The sequence below is a fragment of the Equus przewalskii genome, chromosome 19 (genome assembly GCF_037783145.1).
Source record: "Equus przewalskii isolate Varuska chromosome 19, EquPr2, whole genome shotgun sequence".
Taxonomy (NCBI): domain Eukaryota; kingdom Metazoa; phylum Chordata; class Mammalia; order Perissodactyla; family Equidae; genus Equus; species Equus przewalskii.
The window spans coordinates 54461140-54480743 of NC_091849.1; the positions used below are offsets into that span (position 1 = coordinate 54461140).

The window sequence follows — 19604 nt, forward strand, 5'->3', positions numbered from 1 at the left end:
ACTGGTGGCTTCCAGCCCGGCTTCCCGGCCAGAGCATCACTACGTCCTCCAGGGGGCACCATTCACACTGTTGTACACGAACCGCGCCCTCCCTGTAATACAACATAGTCGGCCAAGTGAGGTGTTGTGCATAGGGGCACGAGCGCAGGCGTGGTCCCTGGTACTCATGCAGCTCAGTCCAGCGCTCTGCTCAGAATGCTTAGAATCCACCCAAAGAGGTGATCAGTTAGTAGAACTCTGCTTCAACATTTTAAAATTGGAAAGCATGAGTTTACTAACCGCTCAAAGTAGCAGAGTAAGGATCTGGCAAGCTAAGTGACATGCACTGATTTTTAACTAGGAAACGTCCATGCATTTGTCCCTTTCAAATGACTTGTAATAAATGCTGATATATTTGGAGTACATGTATGTGATAATGCTATTTTTGAAGGCTGGATTTCTGTGTGTGTCCACTCGTACACCAAGCAAGCAAAATGACTTGAACCTTCTGCCTAGGGATGCGACCACATTCCTACATTTTCGATCACGAACTTGAGTAAACAACTCGGACTGGCTCACACAAATCTTAATTATCCAGTCACACTGCTCCACGCGGTAGCAGGCGCGCTCCCCTGGCGTTCGGCGGGCGCTGTGGCCCCGGTGGCGGCACTCACCGATTTCAGTATCTAGTCCAGCTTTTATCTGTAATATTCCAGCGTAATCAGAACAGGTTAAGGCGGGCACCAGTTTGTGTAGGAATTTGACAAATGGGTCAGAAGACTGAAAAACCTGGCATTGGAAAACTGGATCCAGGGAGGATTAAAAATACATCTTCCCAAATGCAATTGGCCGACCTCGGGTCCGAAGATGACACAACCCTGGGACAACACAGAACACCCAGAGGGGAAGCTTTGCTGCAGGAAGACCTGGCGAGGGCGCCCCACCCCACCTCTTCCCAGCAGAGGGCCGGGCCCTGCCCTGTCCTCCCCGCTGTGATGATGCCCCTGAGTTAGGAACTTTAAAGGAGATACAGCATGCAAGGGGCTCCGCATGGTGGCTAACACAGAAAGCGCTTGTTAAATAAATTTGAACTATACAGTTATTTTGTAAACACAGGACTATGTAAATGTATTGTGGGGGCAGGGCAAGAGCCTCAAAACAAGACAAAACAAGTTTTCTTTAACACAGATGGATACTGATAGAAAAGAAACTCAGTTTCCAAGGCAAAATTATTTAAGCCACAGTGCTACTAAATTGCATTAAATATCCACTGTCAATAAAAAGAGTATGCTAAATGTTGGCAGAGTATCTGAAACTGAAAGATTTTTAGGTTGTTTTGTTTTGTTTTCTTTGGTGAGGAAGATTGTTGCTAACACGTTGCCAATCTTCTGCTATTTTGTATGTGGGATGCCACCACAGCATGGCTTGATGATTGGCATGTAGGTCCACACCCGGGATCCAAACTTGAGAACCCCAGGCCACCGGAGTGGAGTGCATGAACTCAATCCCTACACCACTGGGCCAGCCCCTGGTTATTTTGATTTTTAAAGAAGTCACATTAAACCTTTTACTATTTGGTTCCACACTGGTGAGACATCACACATATCACACAAAATTCTAGCTTTGAAACGCATTTTTTTTTTTTTATTATTGGAATTCATCTTTCGTGAAACTGTTATTAAGCAGTATATTTTAAATTAAGCTCGAGGGTATAACTGCAACCCAATAGCAATACATACAAGTGGTTTTCCATTCAAATTTACAAAAGCATTATTTAGTAGTAACAAAAATATAGACGGGGTTCAGTTTTCCTTTTAATCCAAAGTTTTTATTTTTAAAAGACCATTTACCAGCGTCCACTGTAGCTATCTCCAGAGAAGAAAAGGAGCCTTGCCTAACACCAGTGACAACGGCCAAATCACCCAGCGACCTGGGAGGAGGCGACTGGGGATGCCCGAGTCCCCTGTGGTTTTGCATATTTTCCGTTAGCAAATAAATTCACCTGTGTGATGGGCTGACATGTCTGAGGGTGAAACCTAAAGAGCGACACTAGCACACATACTTTAACAGTTTAAACGGAACACAGCCACTGTTCATTAGGAGACTGTGCCACGTGGGACAAATCTTCACCCGGTCAGTTCATTCTGTTTTCAGACAGACGGACACCTGAATGAGACAGTCATGGGAGCACGGCAGCAAGTAACCAGTAACTACCTGAAAGGTTTCAAAAAGGACGTGAACCATCAGCAATATCTTAAAGTAGTTCACTTCCAGTTGGGACGTTAGGTCCTGAGGCCAGTTCCCCATTCTGTGATCTTCAGAGCAGGTCCCAGGCCCTGAGTCCCAGGCACAAGGGAGCACTCTAGCGAGAGCTCTTTCCAGGCCAGTGTCTGGAACCACCATCCCACTGCGGTCCACGAGGCAGGGGCTCAGCCTCTTTTTGTCGTGTTAGTTCTACTTTATTTTGATCAAGTACATACGTGCTGTCAACTTTGGGCAGATAACAAGGAAACCATTTAGCCCGGCTTTATTTAACTATGCTGCCTTATACAGGCTATTCTGCATGCTGTTTAATTCCACAGACGGACTGAAAGAGGGAGAGGGACCCTGAGGAACCCTGACACACGGCGGTTACCCCACAGCTACGTCTGTGCTGCGATTAGCCGTCACGTGAGATGGTGCATCGGAGCCCAAGGGCACAACCTGGAGTCTCAGACAAGTTTCTCTTTTGCATCTACAGTCCATTAAAAATTAGCAGTGAAGTTATTTAAAAGATTTAAGGGCGGGGGGGGGGGGCGGGGGGAGTAGAATTAATGCCAATTTTGAAAGTTTTAGAATTAAATTGAGAAAGTAACCTGCGACTTGTGGCTGATTTTCAGGTCTACCTAATTATTTAAAATGACTAATTATGGTTAGGTTTAAAATACAGAACTGCAAATTAACAATTCAAATGTGACAAAGATCTCTCTTCGGTTCTTGTAAAAAAGAAAAAAGGACAAAACTAAGTATGTAAAACTATAATACAAATATCACGAGAACTGCAACCATCATCAGAGATTACATTTTTTATATAGAATAACAACAAACTTTTACCCACACACATTTAATATGAAATAGCACACCATATTACATAACGTATTTTCCTGTCCTAAAAACCCTAAGACTACTTGCTGCAAAATATATTTTGTGCAAAAATTAGAGACCGTATTTCCAGGGAGTAGAAGAGGGAAGAGGAATGACTGGCAGGTGTCGACTGTTAGGAACTGAGTTCTTCCCCCAACACCTATCCCGCTGCCAGCAATGGGAGTGGTGACAACTGGGGACATAAAAATCAACATTTTATATTACTTTGAAACAGATAATACCAGATTATTCCAATATTATGAAGAGCAAACATTCACTCTTGACCACTTAATGAAGACACGCTCCAGAAAATTCCATGATGTTCTCAACATTATTCCAGATAGCTGATGGGGGTGGTATAGATGGAAGACTTTAAAAAAAGGGATAGAGGAACATGTAAAGAAATATAGAAAACATTATGCATTTAGTACAAATCATGAAAAAGGACTTTATGACACATTTTCCAAGAAATGTTATTTTTACATATTTTGAAAGCCTGTAAAAACCAAGTATATTGCAAGGGGTTAAAAACAAAGTCACTGATGAATGATAATCAGTTTTGACGGAGTTCATGCGATTATCTTAGTTGGAAAGCTACTGTCCCAAGTCACAAATTTATGCTCTGCCGCATGATTACATATTAAAACCATTTCTCAAAAGAAATTATTTTGCATTTGGTGCTGACACAGCTCTTGAGAAAGTGTTATACAAACCGAAGGTTATAGAAATTTTTAAGTGATAGTCTTAAAATACCATACAAAAATGTGTAAACAAAAAGATGCTTTAGAGTTGCAGGCATTATGAAATCCATAATGTGGACTAAGACAAAAGATCATCTCTTGTGCATTTTTAAAGATTGTTAGCATAATCCTAAAAGTTCAGAATTACATTTTCAGTCAGCAGCAGAAGGTGCCAGAGGCACCAGCGACTTCCCAGGACCCAGGGACTGACCGCAGGCGGGCTGTTGATCTCCTCAGGGACGCGGCCAGCACAAGCTCGCCACGCTTAGGGATGGACGGACGAAAAAGATTTTGCAGCAAGTCTCACCTGGGAGATGCTCTAGCATTAAAACATTTATAATCCTCTTTTATCTACCCTGTCAGAGAGGAAAACTGCTTTTAAAAGATATTATAAACAATATAAATTCTGATAGTAAAGCACTGTAAAAATTAGGTATGATATTTTTGGCACAAAGCACTTTTTAAATCTGAGCTCATTTTGCAAAATATATGTCTGGAATTTCTTATTTGAAAATAAAACTTTTTAACATACACACAATGTGTAAATGGTCTTACAAATGAATTAATTAGATTCTATGTTTCCTTAAATACTGCACATACGTTCAGTTTATTTCGGCACCAGATACCTGCATGCATACCTCCACACTCCACGTTAGACGGATATTGCACAGTAACATTGCCAACATACACACTAATGCAGTCTGGCAAGATTTAGGGTTCACCTGTCAATATTATTTTTTTGTAAGTGTTAGGATTTGATACTATTTTCCAGAAAAGCTAGATGACCAATTTCAGAAAAAGAATGCTTGCTATCTTTCCTTAACCCATAATATTAAAATCTGTACCAATATATTTAGGCATTTCATTTATGTTTTCCAGCATTTAAAATTCAGCAAAACCTGTTTTTGACATTTCTTATGGCATTCCTTCAAAAACAGGAGAAGCTTCGTCTAATGTAAAAAAATTAAAATGAGTCCACAGGGCAGTGCTTCTTCCAGCAAAGACCAGTCTGTTCTGACAAGCCCTGCAGCACCACGCTTCAGTCCGTCAGCTCCCAGAGGCCCGTAGGTGCAAAGTCTGTGAAAACACTTGTAACACAGCATGAGAGCTGCGTGGATTGCCTCCTGAGTTGCACGATACGATGCAATCTTCTTCCTCCCAAAAAAGTTTTAGGGTATGCTACAGCTGCTAAAAGGATTTCTGCTTTTCTTGGTCCTCTGTTTGTTGGGTCTAAGATTGATGACATCTCCACCATTCAGGGTACTGGAATTCGGACCCGAGTGACCTCCACCAGCTGTATTAAAGACACCTGCATAAATTGAGGGAAAACAGAGATTGACACCGATGCGCCTCAGGGTTACCTACTGCAGACTGTACACCCAGCTTCTTAGGAAATCAGCAATGTGTGCCAAGTATTTACAATTTTAAGCTTTTGTTTTCATTTCATTTACTTTTACAGGTTTTATTTTTTATTTTTCCTTCTTCTACCCAAAGCCCACCAGTACACAGTTGTGTATTTAGTTGTGAGTCCTTCTAGTTGTGGCATGTGGGACACCGCCTCAGCGTGGCTTGACGAGTGGCGCCAGGTCCGCGCCCAAGCTCTGAACTGGTGAAACCCTGGGCTGCCCAAGCGGAGCGCACAAACTTAACCACTCAGCCACGGGGCTAGGCCCTCATTTATTTTTAATAGCCAATCTACATGGTTCAAAGTTCCAAGGGTACAAAAGGGGCCACAGTGAAGTCTCTCTTCCACCTTAATGCCCCCGTCGCCAGTTTCCCTCCCCTAAGGCATGCACGTTCTAATAGTTTTCCTCTGGATCCTTCCAGAGATATTTTATGCATATGTCAGCAAAAAATATATATTCTTTTTTCCCCGCTTGCTACCCAAATGGTAACATACTCCACACAGTGTTCTGCATCTTTTCACTAACAATCTATTTTTAAAATCTGCAGGGCAAGCCCCGTGGCCAAGTGGTTGAGTTCTCGCGCTCTGCTTCCCCAGCCCGGGGTTTCGCCAGTTCGGATCCTGGGCGCTGACATGGCACTGCCCATTAGCCCAAGCTGGGGCAGCACCCCACAGGGCACAACTGGAAGGACCCACAACTAAAAAATATACAACTATGTACCAGGGGGCTTTGGGGAGAAAAAGAAAAAAAAAAAATCTTTAAAAAAAACTGAAAAAAAAATCTGCAATCGGTAAATTTGATAATTTTAATAACTTCATTTATTAACTTTACATCATATATGTTCCTCAAGAATCCCTGATTTGTAGTTAACAACAGTATTTGTGAGATTTTATGTTAATAAAAACACTGCATATGTGAAAGCTGGTAGTAGTGTACGATTTTCCTATCGAGGCCAAAACAACAAAATGGGCCACAGATCATTAGTGATGGGCAGATAAAGGGACAAACTAAATGAAAACTTTTAACTATTATAGTTTCCACTTTGAACTGTGCTGGTCTTAAAATGCAATCTCCAATTTATGAACTATTTATCATCCATGATACACAAACCTCTGGGCCAGAGACTCTACCGCACTAGAAAGATGACAGACTGATTCCTGCTCACAAGAAGTTTACAGTCTAACAAGCGAGGTGCGGTAGTGTACAAGTAACACTGCAAGACATTACACGTCAAGTGTCACAAGAGACACATGAGCCCATAGATTGTTAAAGGCCCAATCACATCCAATTCATAACAAAGGACAAACTGCCTGAAGAAGGCTGGACTGGACAGCTGGCAAGGTGCTGGACTTAGATCCTGTTCGTTTAGAAGAAACGCTTGGAGGCTGTGGCTTCAGCCACATACACAGCTATGAGAGCTTTCTAGAGAGGCCTTGAAGAATGAATAGTGCTTTGACAGAAGATGGGAAAAGGAAGTCATTCTTGGTGGCAGAACCAAATGAGCAAAAGAGAAGCAGAAAGACAGCACTGGGCATGCTTAAGAAAGAGCGAGACCTCTGGTGGAACTGGTACTCGGGGTACGTGTGTAAACGTGGGGCATGAGGCCACACAGGAAGGATGGACGAAACTCTTTAAAGGCTGGAGAGAGACGAGCCTGCATTAATGTGTTCCATAGTGAGACTCTATCAAAGGGCTGTAATCAGTGGATTAGAAGATAAGAGTGGGGCCCAGGAGACCAGACCAGATAGAAGCTTATTATCACGGTCCTCTCTTGTTTCACAAAGCACTTGAGGTGTCTGATGGTAGGAACATATGCAATAAAAATGGCAAAACAATAAAAAAGAAGTCAGAACCAAGGAAAAATGTAAGTTAAAACAGGTCAAGAAAATGATGTGTGTATTCATGTGTATGTAGTGAGGGGGATGGAATACAGATATGAAGTCCTTAAGAGATCACACGGAAGCTTGAGAAGCAGAAAATTTGGTTCTCATATTCCTGGAAGTCAAAGCGAAAAGCGAGAGGAGACAACTCACTTCCTCTTCAGGGAATGCTACACTTTGCTGGCCCTTAGCATTAAAAAAAATGTCAGTAACAGGTAATCCACAAGGTAGTTGGAGTAAAAAGGTATGGAGGCGATAGAAGTATGGAGTCAGAAGAACAAGTGTGAAAGGTCCTTTATATAAAAGTCAGACCTTTATATAAAGCTTTTATCTCTGCTGTCTTAATAGACTAAATGGATTTAGAAAATTCAATAGCTAAAAAATCTTTTAACTCAAAACACCTTTTAATAAGAGGCCTGATACTCCTAAGTTTAATAATCACTGATACAACACTTTCTAATCACATTTCTTAAAGAAATGAGCATACTGTATTTTTAAAAAGTAAATATGATAATAATGAATAGAGAATAAATGTACCAGGTAAACATGGGGCCGAAACTTCCTGGGAACTTACCAATTTTGTTACTACTTGAATGCATTAATTCTGGGTCCTCAGCTATTTGTTGTTTGAGTTTTTGAAGATATTTTTCAGCCAAATATTTAAAAACTAGAATAAAAACAAAAACGAAAACCTTACCAGGTCAGTATAACTTATGCATGTAAAATCTGTAATTTCACATCACTTACTAGAATATTTATACTCACTAAGTAAATTTAAAATTAAATTAGAAGTATACAGTGTAATTGAAAAAATTCAACTTTTAAAAATGATTTGAGCAATCGCTAAGTACACTGGTAACACTGATAAGCACACAGAGGCATTTTATTAGTAACGGAATGAAAGAACACTTGTGGTCGGTCACCGGCTCTTCAGCTGTAAGCACCTGAACAGTGACCGATATCCAGCAACACTAGACTGACTCGGTCTCTAAAAGATGTCTCCATTCTTCAGGTGGAAGAAACTATCCAGAAGACACCCAAGCAACAACTGAGTTGCAATTTAATGAAGTAAGTAGCAATTCTGGAATGAGGAAAATTAACAATCATCTTTCTCTAATCTCACTTTCTTTAACTAGGAAATATTGATAAACAAATTAAGGTCACTGTGACTACCTACCCGAACATCCACTCCTGTGGAGTTCTAAAGGGGTGTGCATGGGAAACACGTACGTGCATGCAACTCACACGTACACAGTTATAGTTTTAAAAAACAAAACAACCCCCCCCCCCACCCTTTTGCAGAGTAACCAGTATTCAAAGACATCAGTAAGTAGTTAAGGACTCTAACTCTAAGGAGCATCATGCCTTTAAATTTTACTTACTGATAGGTGACACCAAGAAATTCTATTCTCATTACAAATACGATTTCTATACAACACAACAGAAAGAGCATGAGAAGACTAACGCAAGGTTCCGTCGTGAGCTGTTCAGAGAAAGGCAGTTTACCTTCGCTCACATTGAGGTCCTCCTTCACGGACGTCCTGTAGAATCTCAGCTTTAACTTTTTTGCTAGAGCCTCAGCTTCCTCACTAGATATCAATTAAAAAAATGCTGATGAAGGGTCTTTCTGAGAGCTTGTTTGAAAAAAACCACTTTTGTATTCTATTTCCTGCATACAGACCTTCCAGACCAGCTGAAAGCTAGGTTCTCAGTGCTCGAACAGGATTTTTAGTTTTCACTACTCTCGGGATAAACACCAACCATCACCACCATAACTGTGAACATACACTTTTCTATGAAGTCACTAAACTCCAGCCTTAAAATGACTAAATATCTCTTTTTTTTTATATAACACTTTAATTTTCTCTCTTCTGTTTTTAAAAACATTTGAATTTAATTACACCCTGAAAATCTTATACTGCATTAGTCACCCCTTGGTATCCTTGGGGGATTGGTTCCAGGACCCCTGGTGATACCAAAATCCAGGGATGCTCAAGTTCCTCATAGAAAATGGTGTAGTATTTGCATATAACCTGTACACATCCTCCCACATACTTTAAATCATCTCTAGATTACTTATAATACCTAATACAATGTACATGCTATGTAAATAGTTGTTACACTGCATTGTTTAGGGAATAATGACAAGAAACAAAAGTTTGTACACGTTCAGTACAGATGCAACCATCATAGCCATCACAGGCCTTTTTGTTTTTTTATTCTTCTCCCCAAAGCCCCCCAGTATATAGTTGTAGATTCTAGTTTTGAGTGCCGCTGGTACTGCTATGTGGGACGCAGCCTCATAGCGGCCTGATGAGCAGTGCCATGTCTGCGCTCAGGATCCAAACTGGTGAATCCTGGGCCACCAAAGCAGAGTGCGCAAACTTAACCACTTGGCCACGGGGCTGCCTCAGGCCCTTTTTTTTTGGTGAGGAAGATTTGCCCTGAGCTAACATCCATTGCCAATCTTCCTCTTTTTTTGCTTGAGGCAGATGAGCCCTGAACTAACATCTGTGCCAACCTTCCTCTATTTTCTCTGTGGGATGCCTCCACGGCATGGCTGATGAGTAGAGTAGGTCCATGCCTGGGATCCAAAACCGCAAACTCAGGCCACTGAAGTGGAGTGCACAGAACTTTAACCACTAGACCACAGGGCCAGCTTCCCACCATAGGCCTTCTGATCTGAGGTAGACTGAATCTGAGGATGTAGAGCCTATAGATGGGGAGGGCTGACTGTATTTATTTTACTCTTACTGGCTATGGAATGACTTTGGTGCCAAAGCCACAATCAGTATATTATGATTGTGTCTACAAAAGTGGACTCCTAATTTCAGTTTTATTGAGACTGTAGCAGCTATGCTCCAAAATGGCTCCCAGTGATTCTACACTCCCACCCCTCCTCCTGGTCTTGTGTAGTCTCTTCCCACACTGTAATCAAGGTGGGTCTGTGTGATCAATAGTATACAGCCGAAGTGACAGTAGGTGACTTCTGAGACTAGGTCATAAGGGACATTGTGGCTTCGGCCTTGCTCTCTCTGGGATCAATGGCTTAGGGGAAGCCAGGTGCCATGTTGTGGAAACACTCAAGCCCCACTAGGGAGATGTCTACGTGGCAAGGAACTAAGGCCTCCTGCCAACAACCGAGTGAGTGAACCTCCTGGAAGCAAATCCTCCAGCCCCAGTCAAGCCTTTCTGTGACTCCAGGCCTAGGCGACATCTTGACTGCAACCTCATGACAAGCTCTGAACCAGAACCACCCAGCTAAGCCATTACCAAATTCCTGACCACAGAAACTGTGAAATAATGAATGTTTGCTGCTTTAAGCCACTAAGTTTTAGGCTAATTTATTATATAGCAACATAACTAATAGTAAGAACATATTAAAAAATAAGGTAAAAACTAAGCAAAGATTTTCAAAGCTAGCAAAATGTTAATAATGCAATGAGCAAATCCTGAAAGACAGAAATTGTCTGGATGCTAAACTCTGTTCAGAAATTTGAGCATAACAGTTCTGAATATACAAAACAGTATGAATCTGAACTATTTATTCAGTTAAACTCATCAACATAGGATAGCTACTTACGCTAGATATTAAAACATTTAGGTATGTTTTCTTAACATTCTTGGTATATCTAGATTTGACTTAACATGAAGAATTGGATCTGTGGTGCAAGGACCTAAGACTGGAATTCTAAAAGGGCCTTCAAAATTTCTTCCTTTAATTTTCTCTACTTATGATTCAGTGTGAACTTTTTTTAACCCAAACCAATCACACAGAATAGCTCACAGAAATTTTAAGTATAAAGCAGTGTTTATAAAAACTTTCCTAAATTTTGTAAGTTTATGCAAAAATTAAAATAGGTTTTCACTTCATAGAATTACCACCACCCCTTCAAAAGAAGCCATCTTACTTCTTTATACAAGAATCGTCCAAGAGATCAATCTTGTTTTGCACAAGCACAGTTGGTATATCTCCAACTTCAGCCACTACTTTCTCTCTCCAACTGGAAATCGCTTCAAAAGATTCCCTGTCTGTGGTGGAAAATACAAGCACACAAGCCTGGGCTCCTGTAAGGTCACAAAACGAGAACATTATTTACAGTAATGAAATAATCCTATGCAGGGCAAGGGCAATTTTTGCCTATTCAAAACAATTTTTATGTAAACAATGCTAATGTCATCTTTGTAACACTCTGCTTATTTTTTAACATATAAATTCTATTTCCTAATCCAAAGAACCAATTTTTACTAAGAGTAGTGGTTCTCAAGCCACTACTTGTCCTTTGTACCACTGTCAAATTACCCTCAAAGCGACACACATTCTTTTCGCAACACCACCAAACACTGATATACCTACTGCATTACATTATAAGAGCTAGAGAACGGTGAACTGAGCATGAATGATAGGCTGCTGCTAAGTTCTTCCTCTTAATATTTGTCATTTGTTTCTTATTTTCTTTTAGCACAGATTTAAGAAAACTCTATGAGAAAAAAATCATTAATTTTCTCATGTTTTTAAAAAAAGTATACTATTTTATTTTAGTAGAATACCGTAATGATAGGGAACATAATTTAAGAACCAGTGCCAAGAATAAAAAACGCATATATAATAGAGGGGAAAAGTTTAAGTTAGCTTCTTACCCTGTTTAACTGCTAATTCCCATACTACACACTCACTGACAATATTTTAACTATCAACGATCACATTAGGTGGATAATACCTAAGATTCACAGTAAGCAGCCACCTTCTGGAAGAAGCCCCTTTATGAACGATTAGCTGTTCAATCAGGCAGCCTGGTGACAAAGGCAGGCGTGTAGGCGCCCAGGGAAACCATGGCAGGGTCAAGAGGACTTCCTGGAATCAACGCATCATTTCTCCCCGTACTGCTTCCTTCCAGATCCCTCAGGTGTAAGAGTTTCCTACTAAGGCTCAAGACACACACATCTGGGCCACCTAAGACTCTGAGGCCAAAAAAAGGTTTGTGTCTCCCCAGAGGAAATCCTGTGGAAAGCCAAAGAGCATGTAAGGAAAGCAAAAACCAGCAGCTTACTGTCACCGTAAAAGCAGGAGCTTCATGGGGAAAAGCTTCCCTACTCCAGAACAGGTTTCAAACGAAAGAATAAATTAAATTAATTATGCAAAATTCAGGGCGTGGAGGAGGGAGGGGAGGGAGAAATACACTATTGTATTGGTAAATAAATTTTTATTTACTTGAACTCTAATATTACTTAAACTACAAATAAAACTAATCATACTTTAAGAGACTGTTCTTTGTTATAAAACTGTATTTGTTAGCTTTAAACCCAGAATTTTATACCCAGTCAATTGCCATTTATATTTGAGGGCCCGAAAGGGTATTTTCAAGTACACAAGGTCTCAGACACTTCAAAAAAACCCAAAAGACAGAAAACATCTTAGAGGAAGTATAAAATAAAATAAACCTAAGCAGATAATGCCAGAGATACAGACAGCAAGAATGCTTAACTAAGAAAAGCATAGCATTGTTTAAACAATCAAAGATCAAAGGATAAAAGAAAAATATGTCATAATGTTACCAAAACAAAAGTGGGTTTGCCTCCTCCCGGTGAATTACAATCAGACTGTTGACTGGAAGTAGCTGTCACACAAAGCAGAACTCACTTGCAGCAAAGAGGAGGCCAAGTGGAATCATTTCCAAAGCCATGGCATCCCATGCAAGGGACAGCAGGAGCCTTTTATTTCAAATGGGGTACGAATATTCAAAAGAGAGGGTGGGCATTCGCTCGTAGGCTCAGCTGGAACACCTGCTTCCATAGACACTGCAGGTTGTGGTAAGATAGGTTATGGTAGTAAGGCCTAAGCTCCTCCTGGGGCGAAAATCTTAGCATTAAAAACGAGGCAAAGGGCATAGGCAGCTCCTGTGGTGGGGCCTAATCTGGTTCAGGGCGGTTGGTGATTGCATCTCTTAAACAGTTAAATGTTTCCAAACCCACCACTGAGTTCTCGGGGCAATTAGTCCGGGACAAGAACAACCCTAAAATTACTTAAGGGGTCTGAATGGGGAGAGATGGAAGGAATGTGGGAATTTGCTAAAGGGCCTGAGAGGAGAAAGATGGAATATACACACACACACACACACACACACACGACCCTGCGCTCAGCCCTCAGCAACCCGCCCCCCCCCCCCCCCGCCCCCAACGAACCTACGCTCAGCCCTCAGCCCCTGGTTTCACCGCAGCTGGGGGACAGTTCCTGCTTGGTGCCAAGATTAGACCTCAAGCCTCCACTGCAGGGTGCTCGGCTTTTCTGCCTCAGGGCTTTTTCTGATGCTTTGAAGTACCCTGGGTTAGCACATGCCCCAGGAGGAACTGATGCCTCTGGAGGGGAAGCTTCAGTTCCTGGACCATGGGACCAACACCTCAGTCCCACTTTGGTGGGGCCATCCTGAGGTGAGCCTACCTGGTTCCTCGGAGGGACTGGTCCCCAGCTGCCTAGAGTAATAATGAGCTCATTAATGCACCCTCTCCGGGCTTTTCTCCCTTCTTCCCCTCTCTCACTTCTGCTTCCTGGCATCACCTCCCAAATAAACCACTCCCACCCAGGGGTGCCAAGAACTGCTCTGAGTGTGTGCTGGGGGAGAGGCTCAAAGTGAGACAGTAAAAGGCAAAGGCAACCCCGTAAGATACAGAGAGAGGGGTGAGCACTAAACCACAGGAGAAAAGTCGATTTACCCAATGTCAAGGAGGAAAGAAAATTCTAAAAAACAGCGAAAGAACTACAGAAAATAGAAAACCTGAACTAAGACGGCAGAAATAAGTCATTAGAGTCATTACACTCTCCTGAAAGAATGGTACACGGATCTCTGAAGCAGGACGGGTCACCCGAGACAAGGCCTTCATGGGATGCTGCAACCTGCTCACCGTGCTCAACCTAAGTATCTCACCAAAATGAAAAACACAGACAACCCGGATTACTTTTACGGTTATAACAATTCTGACAAATGCTGCAAACTACCTGTTGTAATTTCCCCTAACTATTATCATCTATCCATACAGATAAAATATTCTGTCAAATTGTGATACATTATGGTCCTTTTATGTTTAGGAAAACCAAAAAAGGCTTAAAAAAATAAAGTCCTTTCTAATATATCCTAAAAAAAGTTAAAAGAGGACTCTTTAAGAAAATTTTGGCTGAGGTACCAATAGAACAGATGACAAAGAACAGATGACAAACACCAGATTCCAAAAGGTGTGCGAGCTCAATCGCTAGCTGCAGAATCACAAAGGAAATGGCTATCGATCCGTCATACAACTCTGGAACTCCCTCAGGCATTTCCAGATTTTTCTTCTTTTTAAGAATTGAGAAGAAGGGTAAAAGAGGAGGATTTGTAAAGAATTTCTTTAGAGGAAGTACTGTCTACCCCAACCCTTCTCTCTCTTTCAAGAAGGTGAGGGGGTACGGGGGAGAGGGCTGTAATTACCTCCATATCTCAACCTAGAAGGAATGATTTCAGCAAGACCACTTATGGAGCATGACATGTGCTCCTAGCAACTGGGGGACACTCTGGACGGCTGGTGCCTTGATTCAAGCCTGAGAAAGATGCAGTGGCTGGGAGAGAGGGAAAGGCAAGACCAACAGACAAAAACGCACGAGTTGCATTCGGGCAGTAACTGTACTCCCACCGACGGCAAGACAAAGAATGCCCACGAATTTCATATGCGTAGACGTGACCCACGTCTAAGGACAGCCAGCATGCATGGGGGCATTTTAACTCATGTCCAGTAGGACCACTTGGCGGGTGATGGGAGCTTAGCGTAAAGGAAGATGGAGGTGGAATGCTTGACTCCCACAAAGACGCAAAGCAACTGCCAGAACCAAGCATACCTTTGCCCAGAAGAAACATTCCCAAGACTGAGAACCCTGGAAGAATCCTGGACGAAAACTGGAGAAAGCAGCATCTGTGAGCATCTGCTATCCACAGGGCCCCAAAATCAGACAACAGCCCCTGCCACCGGATCCCCTCTCCTAGGCCTGACCCCGGAGGAGGAAGACACGTCTCTCTAGCAAGCCAGGGAAGAAAGTGGGAGATGGAGGGACGCAACCAAAATTCCCTTCCCAGACGACAGGGACTGCCTGCTGAAGTCCCAGAGAAGACTGGAGATTTAATGCTAACTTATGTTTGGAGTTTTGATTAAAACACAGGACTGACCAAGTTGAGATTATGTTTATGACTAGAAATAACTATGAGGCAATTGAGAAAAACTCCTTGACAGTGACTAGAAAAGACACGAGCTGCAGGAGCGTTTGTTCAGAGGGCGACCAGAAGGACTTCTCCTCCCACTGCCTAAGCAACTGTGAAGGGACGGTCAGAAACCGAAACCAAAGGTGCATTTCGGTAACCTCATGAGCTGTGCCTGTTCAACAGACCAACTACTCCAAATATTCTTAATTCAAAAATGACGCTACACTGTTTTCCTTTCTTTTTCTCCCTTTGACTTCAAATTGTTGGTATGTCATCTTTAGGAAAGTTAATCTTTTTATTTTCTCTGTTGGAGTCACTTGGACATACTCAATCTTTTAATACTTAAAGGCAGTTAGTGTTTCCTGTCCACATAGTTTACAAAGACCTTTATTTTCCTCCTATTCAATCTTCCTTCGACACTACCTACCGGATGGATCACCCTGTGGGGAAAGTTACTTCATCATCACAGAGAACAGTAAACTACCCACAAATGCATCCTTTCTAACAGTTAACACACTACTCCACTTATCCACACATCATGAATACAGAGCCTGAAGTTTTTGGTGTCAATTATAAGATCACCAATAGCAAATATTTACTCCTAATTAATAAGATCATTCAAAAAAAGGTTACTATTTCTGAATACTATTCAGAAAATACTCCCCAAGACAAACAGAGAGTAATTCTGTCCTCAAATCACTGAAAGACCCTACAAGACGGTTTCTAGACTTGTTCCACATGTGACTGAGGACCAGCAGCATCAGTGTCACGTGGGAGCCTATGGATATGCAGACTCACAGAGCCACCCCCAGGTCTACTGAATGAGAGTCTGCATTTTTAACAAGCTCCCCAGGGGTTCACGTGCACAGTAAAGTTTAGGAAACACTACTCTAGAGTACACAGCATAGAATGTGACAAGGGCAAGGCCGGTGAGAATCACGCGGCTTTATACACTATTACAGAAATTCCTCTGGACTTACAGTGCTTGTCCTTATTCCTTTTGACACTATATAATCTGAAGCACAGATTATTATGCAACGAACAACCTATCACAGATTCCATACTCATACAATTTCAAAACAAATGAATCTGAGACTCTGGAAGTCTAGTTCTGTTGCCCCTAATTCTTGCATTTATAATGGGGTACTTTCTTCTTGTCCAGAGCTATTTCATTTCCAACAATTTACATTCATGTATGTTTGTAAAACAAAGTACTTTTTAAAGAAACAAGGTAAGGGTTTCCCTCTATTTAGGTGCATTATCTCAGAAAACAGGTCTCAAGTCTGTAGCCTCATCTCTACATATTGCTAGTGAGAAGCGTTTTTGTCTTAGAACCAAATCACAATAAAAAATTTGGGATCCCAAAAAGCTTCCTACCATGATCTGTGCTCCGTTCTAATCTTTTTATGATGAGGTCACGTTTCAGCATGTCTCCCTGTACAATTAAGCTGGTATTCCAGGAACAGAATAATGCCTTTGAGCAATGGTTTTTTATATAATTGGTCTTTGAAATGAATTATAATAAAATTTTTCTTTTGAAAATTTAAATTTTTAAGCATCTTGAATAATACGTTTCTACATTTCTAAGTCATAATTTTATACAGCACAGTGTTTCTAGCACTAAATCTATGTCTTACTTAAGTCTTCTTCCAGCCCTTACCTTCTCTTCCTGGTCTTTATTTCTATTTAACTACATCACCATCTGGATCTATACTATAGCAGATATTACCTGGTTGCCTAGCTGGCACCCAGTTCCCCTCCTTTCCTGAGAACACCTCTCCTCCGCTGTAGAGTAGCCATGTGGTTAAGGCAGGCCAAACCCACCCTCTCCTCTGGAGGCAGCCCCAAGCCAATTAGGATAATCATATTCCTCCACTACTTACTGCAATCTGGTCAAGAGTAGTCTAATCCGATAAAAGCTCAGGACTTTTTTCTTTTTGAGGAAGATTGGCCCTGAGCTAACATCTGTTGCCAATCTTCCACTGTTTTGCATGTGTGTCGCTGCCACAGCATGGCTTGATGAGCGGTGAACGTCTGTGCCCAGGATCCGAAACCGTGAACTCCCGAAGCAGAACATGGAAACTTAACCACTAGGCCACCAGGCTGGCCCCAAAAGCTCAGGACTTTTGAGGCATTCTTGTGGGAAGTGACCCTCTCTCCTCAAATTGTGGACAAATCATGTGGCTCCCATTGCTGATGGTAGCAATCTTGCCACCAAGAGGAAAATCAGCATGAGGGGGAACCCCACATAGGGAGGGAGGCAGGCCAGAAGAATCAATGAGGTCACAGTTGGAACAAACCACAAATGAAAGCTGTACTACTTCCACACTTTTCTATCAAACAAGTCAATAAACCTTTGTAGTTTAAGCCAGTTTGAAATGGCTTTTCTGTTGTCAGCAACCAAAAGCATTCTGATGGGACCCCAAAGGAAAGCCTAAAAGAATGTCTAATATGCCATTTCTCAAATTTATGCGTAACTGTCACCTTTTGTTCCTTAATTCACACTGTGTTGTGATACATGTTTATTCTTACAACTTAGAGAAACAAGAAGCTGAAACTGAAGGTCTGTCTCAGCCTCCCACCCTCTCTGCCATCTTAATACAGTTGGCTAAAAAAAGTTACATTTTAAGATAAGCTTTCAACAGACATCTATGTGCTTAAAATCACTTTAAGTTAAAAATGTTAAATATAAGGAAACCAAAGCTATTTAAAGCCTAGTCCAAACGAAACACAGTGGAAAGTAATTTAAACATCACCCATAGTACATTAAAATGTAAATACTAATAATTATGGGCTCTCTTTTCAGCTTCTGACAAAGAATGGTTTTTGTAGACATATTAATGAGAAACAGTATGATTTGTGGACACCTGAAAAGTACTAAACTATAATAAGAAGTACACAACAAACTAGATGAGACAAAAAAATTACAATGTAATAATGTTGGACATAGTCTTATGGCAAAAACTTGAGAAAGCAGTAATACCTCAACTATAGTGGAAAATTAAAATATTCTTAGCTACCTGGTCTTTGTTTTTAAATCAAGGACACAAATGATCTACTTAACTATACAGTTCCAACATCATCTCCTTTTTATTTATATATAAAACAAATCATTCTTCCCATTTGACCAGTTCTGCCTTTTTTCAAATTAAACTTTATTTTGAGATCATTCTAGAGTCAGACAATTTTGCCTTTTTAAATTATAGATACACAATGGTAAATACATTCTCCAAAAATAACCATACTGGTTAAAAAGTAATACGGTCATATCAAATTGTCAAAAGCTTAAAATGAAATAACATAACCACTTTTTTTCCTCACAAAAAGAACACAGATTTCAGGCATAGAATTTAGAGAACAAAAAAGCTAGGAAGGTAACAAGAAAATAATAAAAATCCCATGTAATCCTACTACTTTTTGGTGTTCCCACGAAAGTTTTTTGTTTGCTTTATTTCTTCCTGTGTGTGAGGGGGTTGTGGTGGTAACAACCCCACTAAAAAAATACAAATAACCTTTCCTCAAAAACAAAATGTACATTTAGCACCTGTTAACCAACAGCGTCAATGCTGAGGAAATTCTGCTTTTTTTTTTTTAAAGATTTTATTTTTCCTTTTTCTCCAAAGCCCCCCCGGTACATAGCTGTGTCTTTTTAGCTGTGGGTCCTTCTAGCTGTGGCATGGCCTGATAAGGGGTGCCATGTCCGCGCCCAGGATCCGAACCAGTGAAACCCTGGGCCACCGAAGCAGAGCGCGAGAACTTAAACACCCGGCACGGGGCCGGCCCCAGGAAATGCTTAATCTGATAAAAATACCATCTATTCTATGAAGAGCTTTGTGTAGTTAGAACATAAACCCCGCCTCACACCATGACTCGGGTGCTCAGGATCCAAACTCATCCACAGGAAAGTGACAATCAAAGCTGCTGTAGACACCAAGCCTCTAAGGACACAGTAAATGGAGTGAGCAGCAAGTGGTGGTGGCATCAGGGTGACACCTGAGGGGTGTAGCTCTCTCAGTTTCTTAAGGAACCGCAACGTTTTCTTAGAGCAGGCAGTGGAAGTCAAATTTCCCTGGTGCCAATTTAGAAAGGTAACTTCTTTGGTTGCTTATATGTTAGTGTAATTATGTTCTCATTAGATCTCAGGTGCCATTATTATACTGAATCCCACAATTTCAAAAGTGGAAAAAACAAGATGTGTGAATTCATCCTGTTTCTCAAGTATATATATTTTATATAACACAGGTAGAAATTTGG

General features: G+C 41.2%; 1 protein-coding gene across 4 annotated transcripts in view; it reads right to left on the reverse strand.

Annotated features, from left to right (window-relative positions):
• Positions 1–1594: 1594 nt before the first annotated feature.
• RAB23 (RAB23, member RAS oncogene family) overlaps positions 1595–19604 on the reverse strand; it is a 30913-nt gene continuing 12903 nt past the window's right edge. For all 4 annotated transcript variants that reach the window (XM_070586359.1, XM_070586358.1, XM_008517710.2 and 1 more), the window contains exons 4-7: positions 11040–11196; positions 8635–8717; positions 7703–7795; positions 1595–5151 (exon numbers count right to left, since the gene is read on the reverse strand). In XM_070586359.1, the coding sequence (XP_070442460.1) occupies positions 5012–5151; positions 7703–7795; positions 8635–8717; positions 11040–11196 (473 nt within the window). In that variant the 3' untranslated portion in view covers positions 1595–5011. The remainder of the gene's footprint in view (positions 5152–7702; positions 7796–8634; positions 8718–11039; positions 11197–19604) is intronic.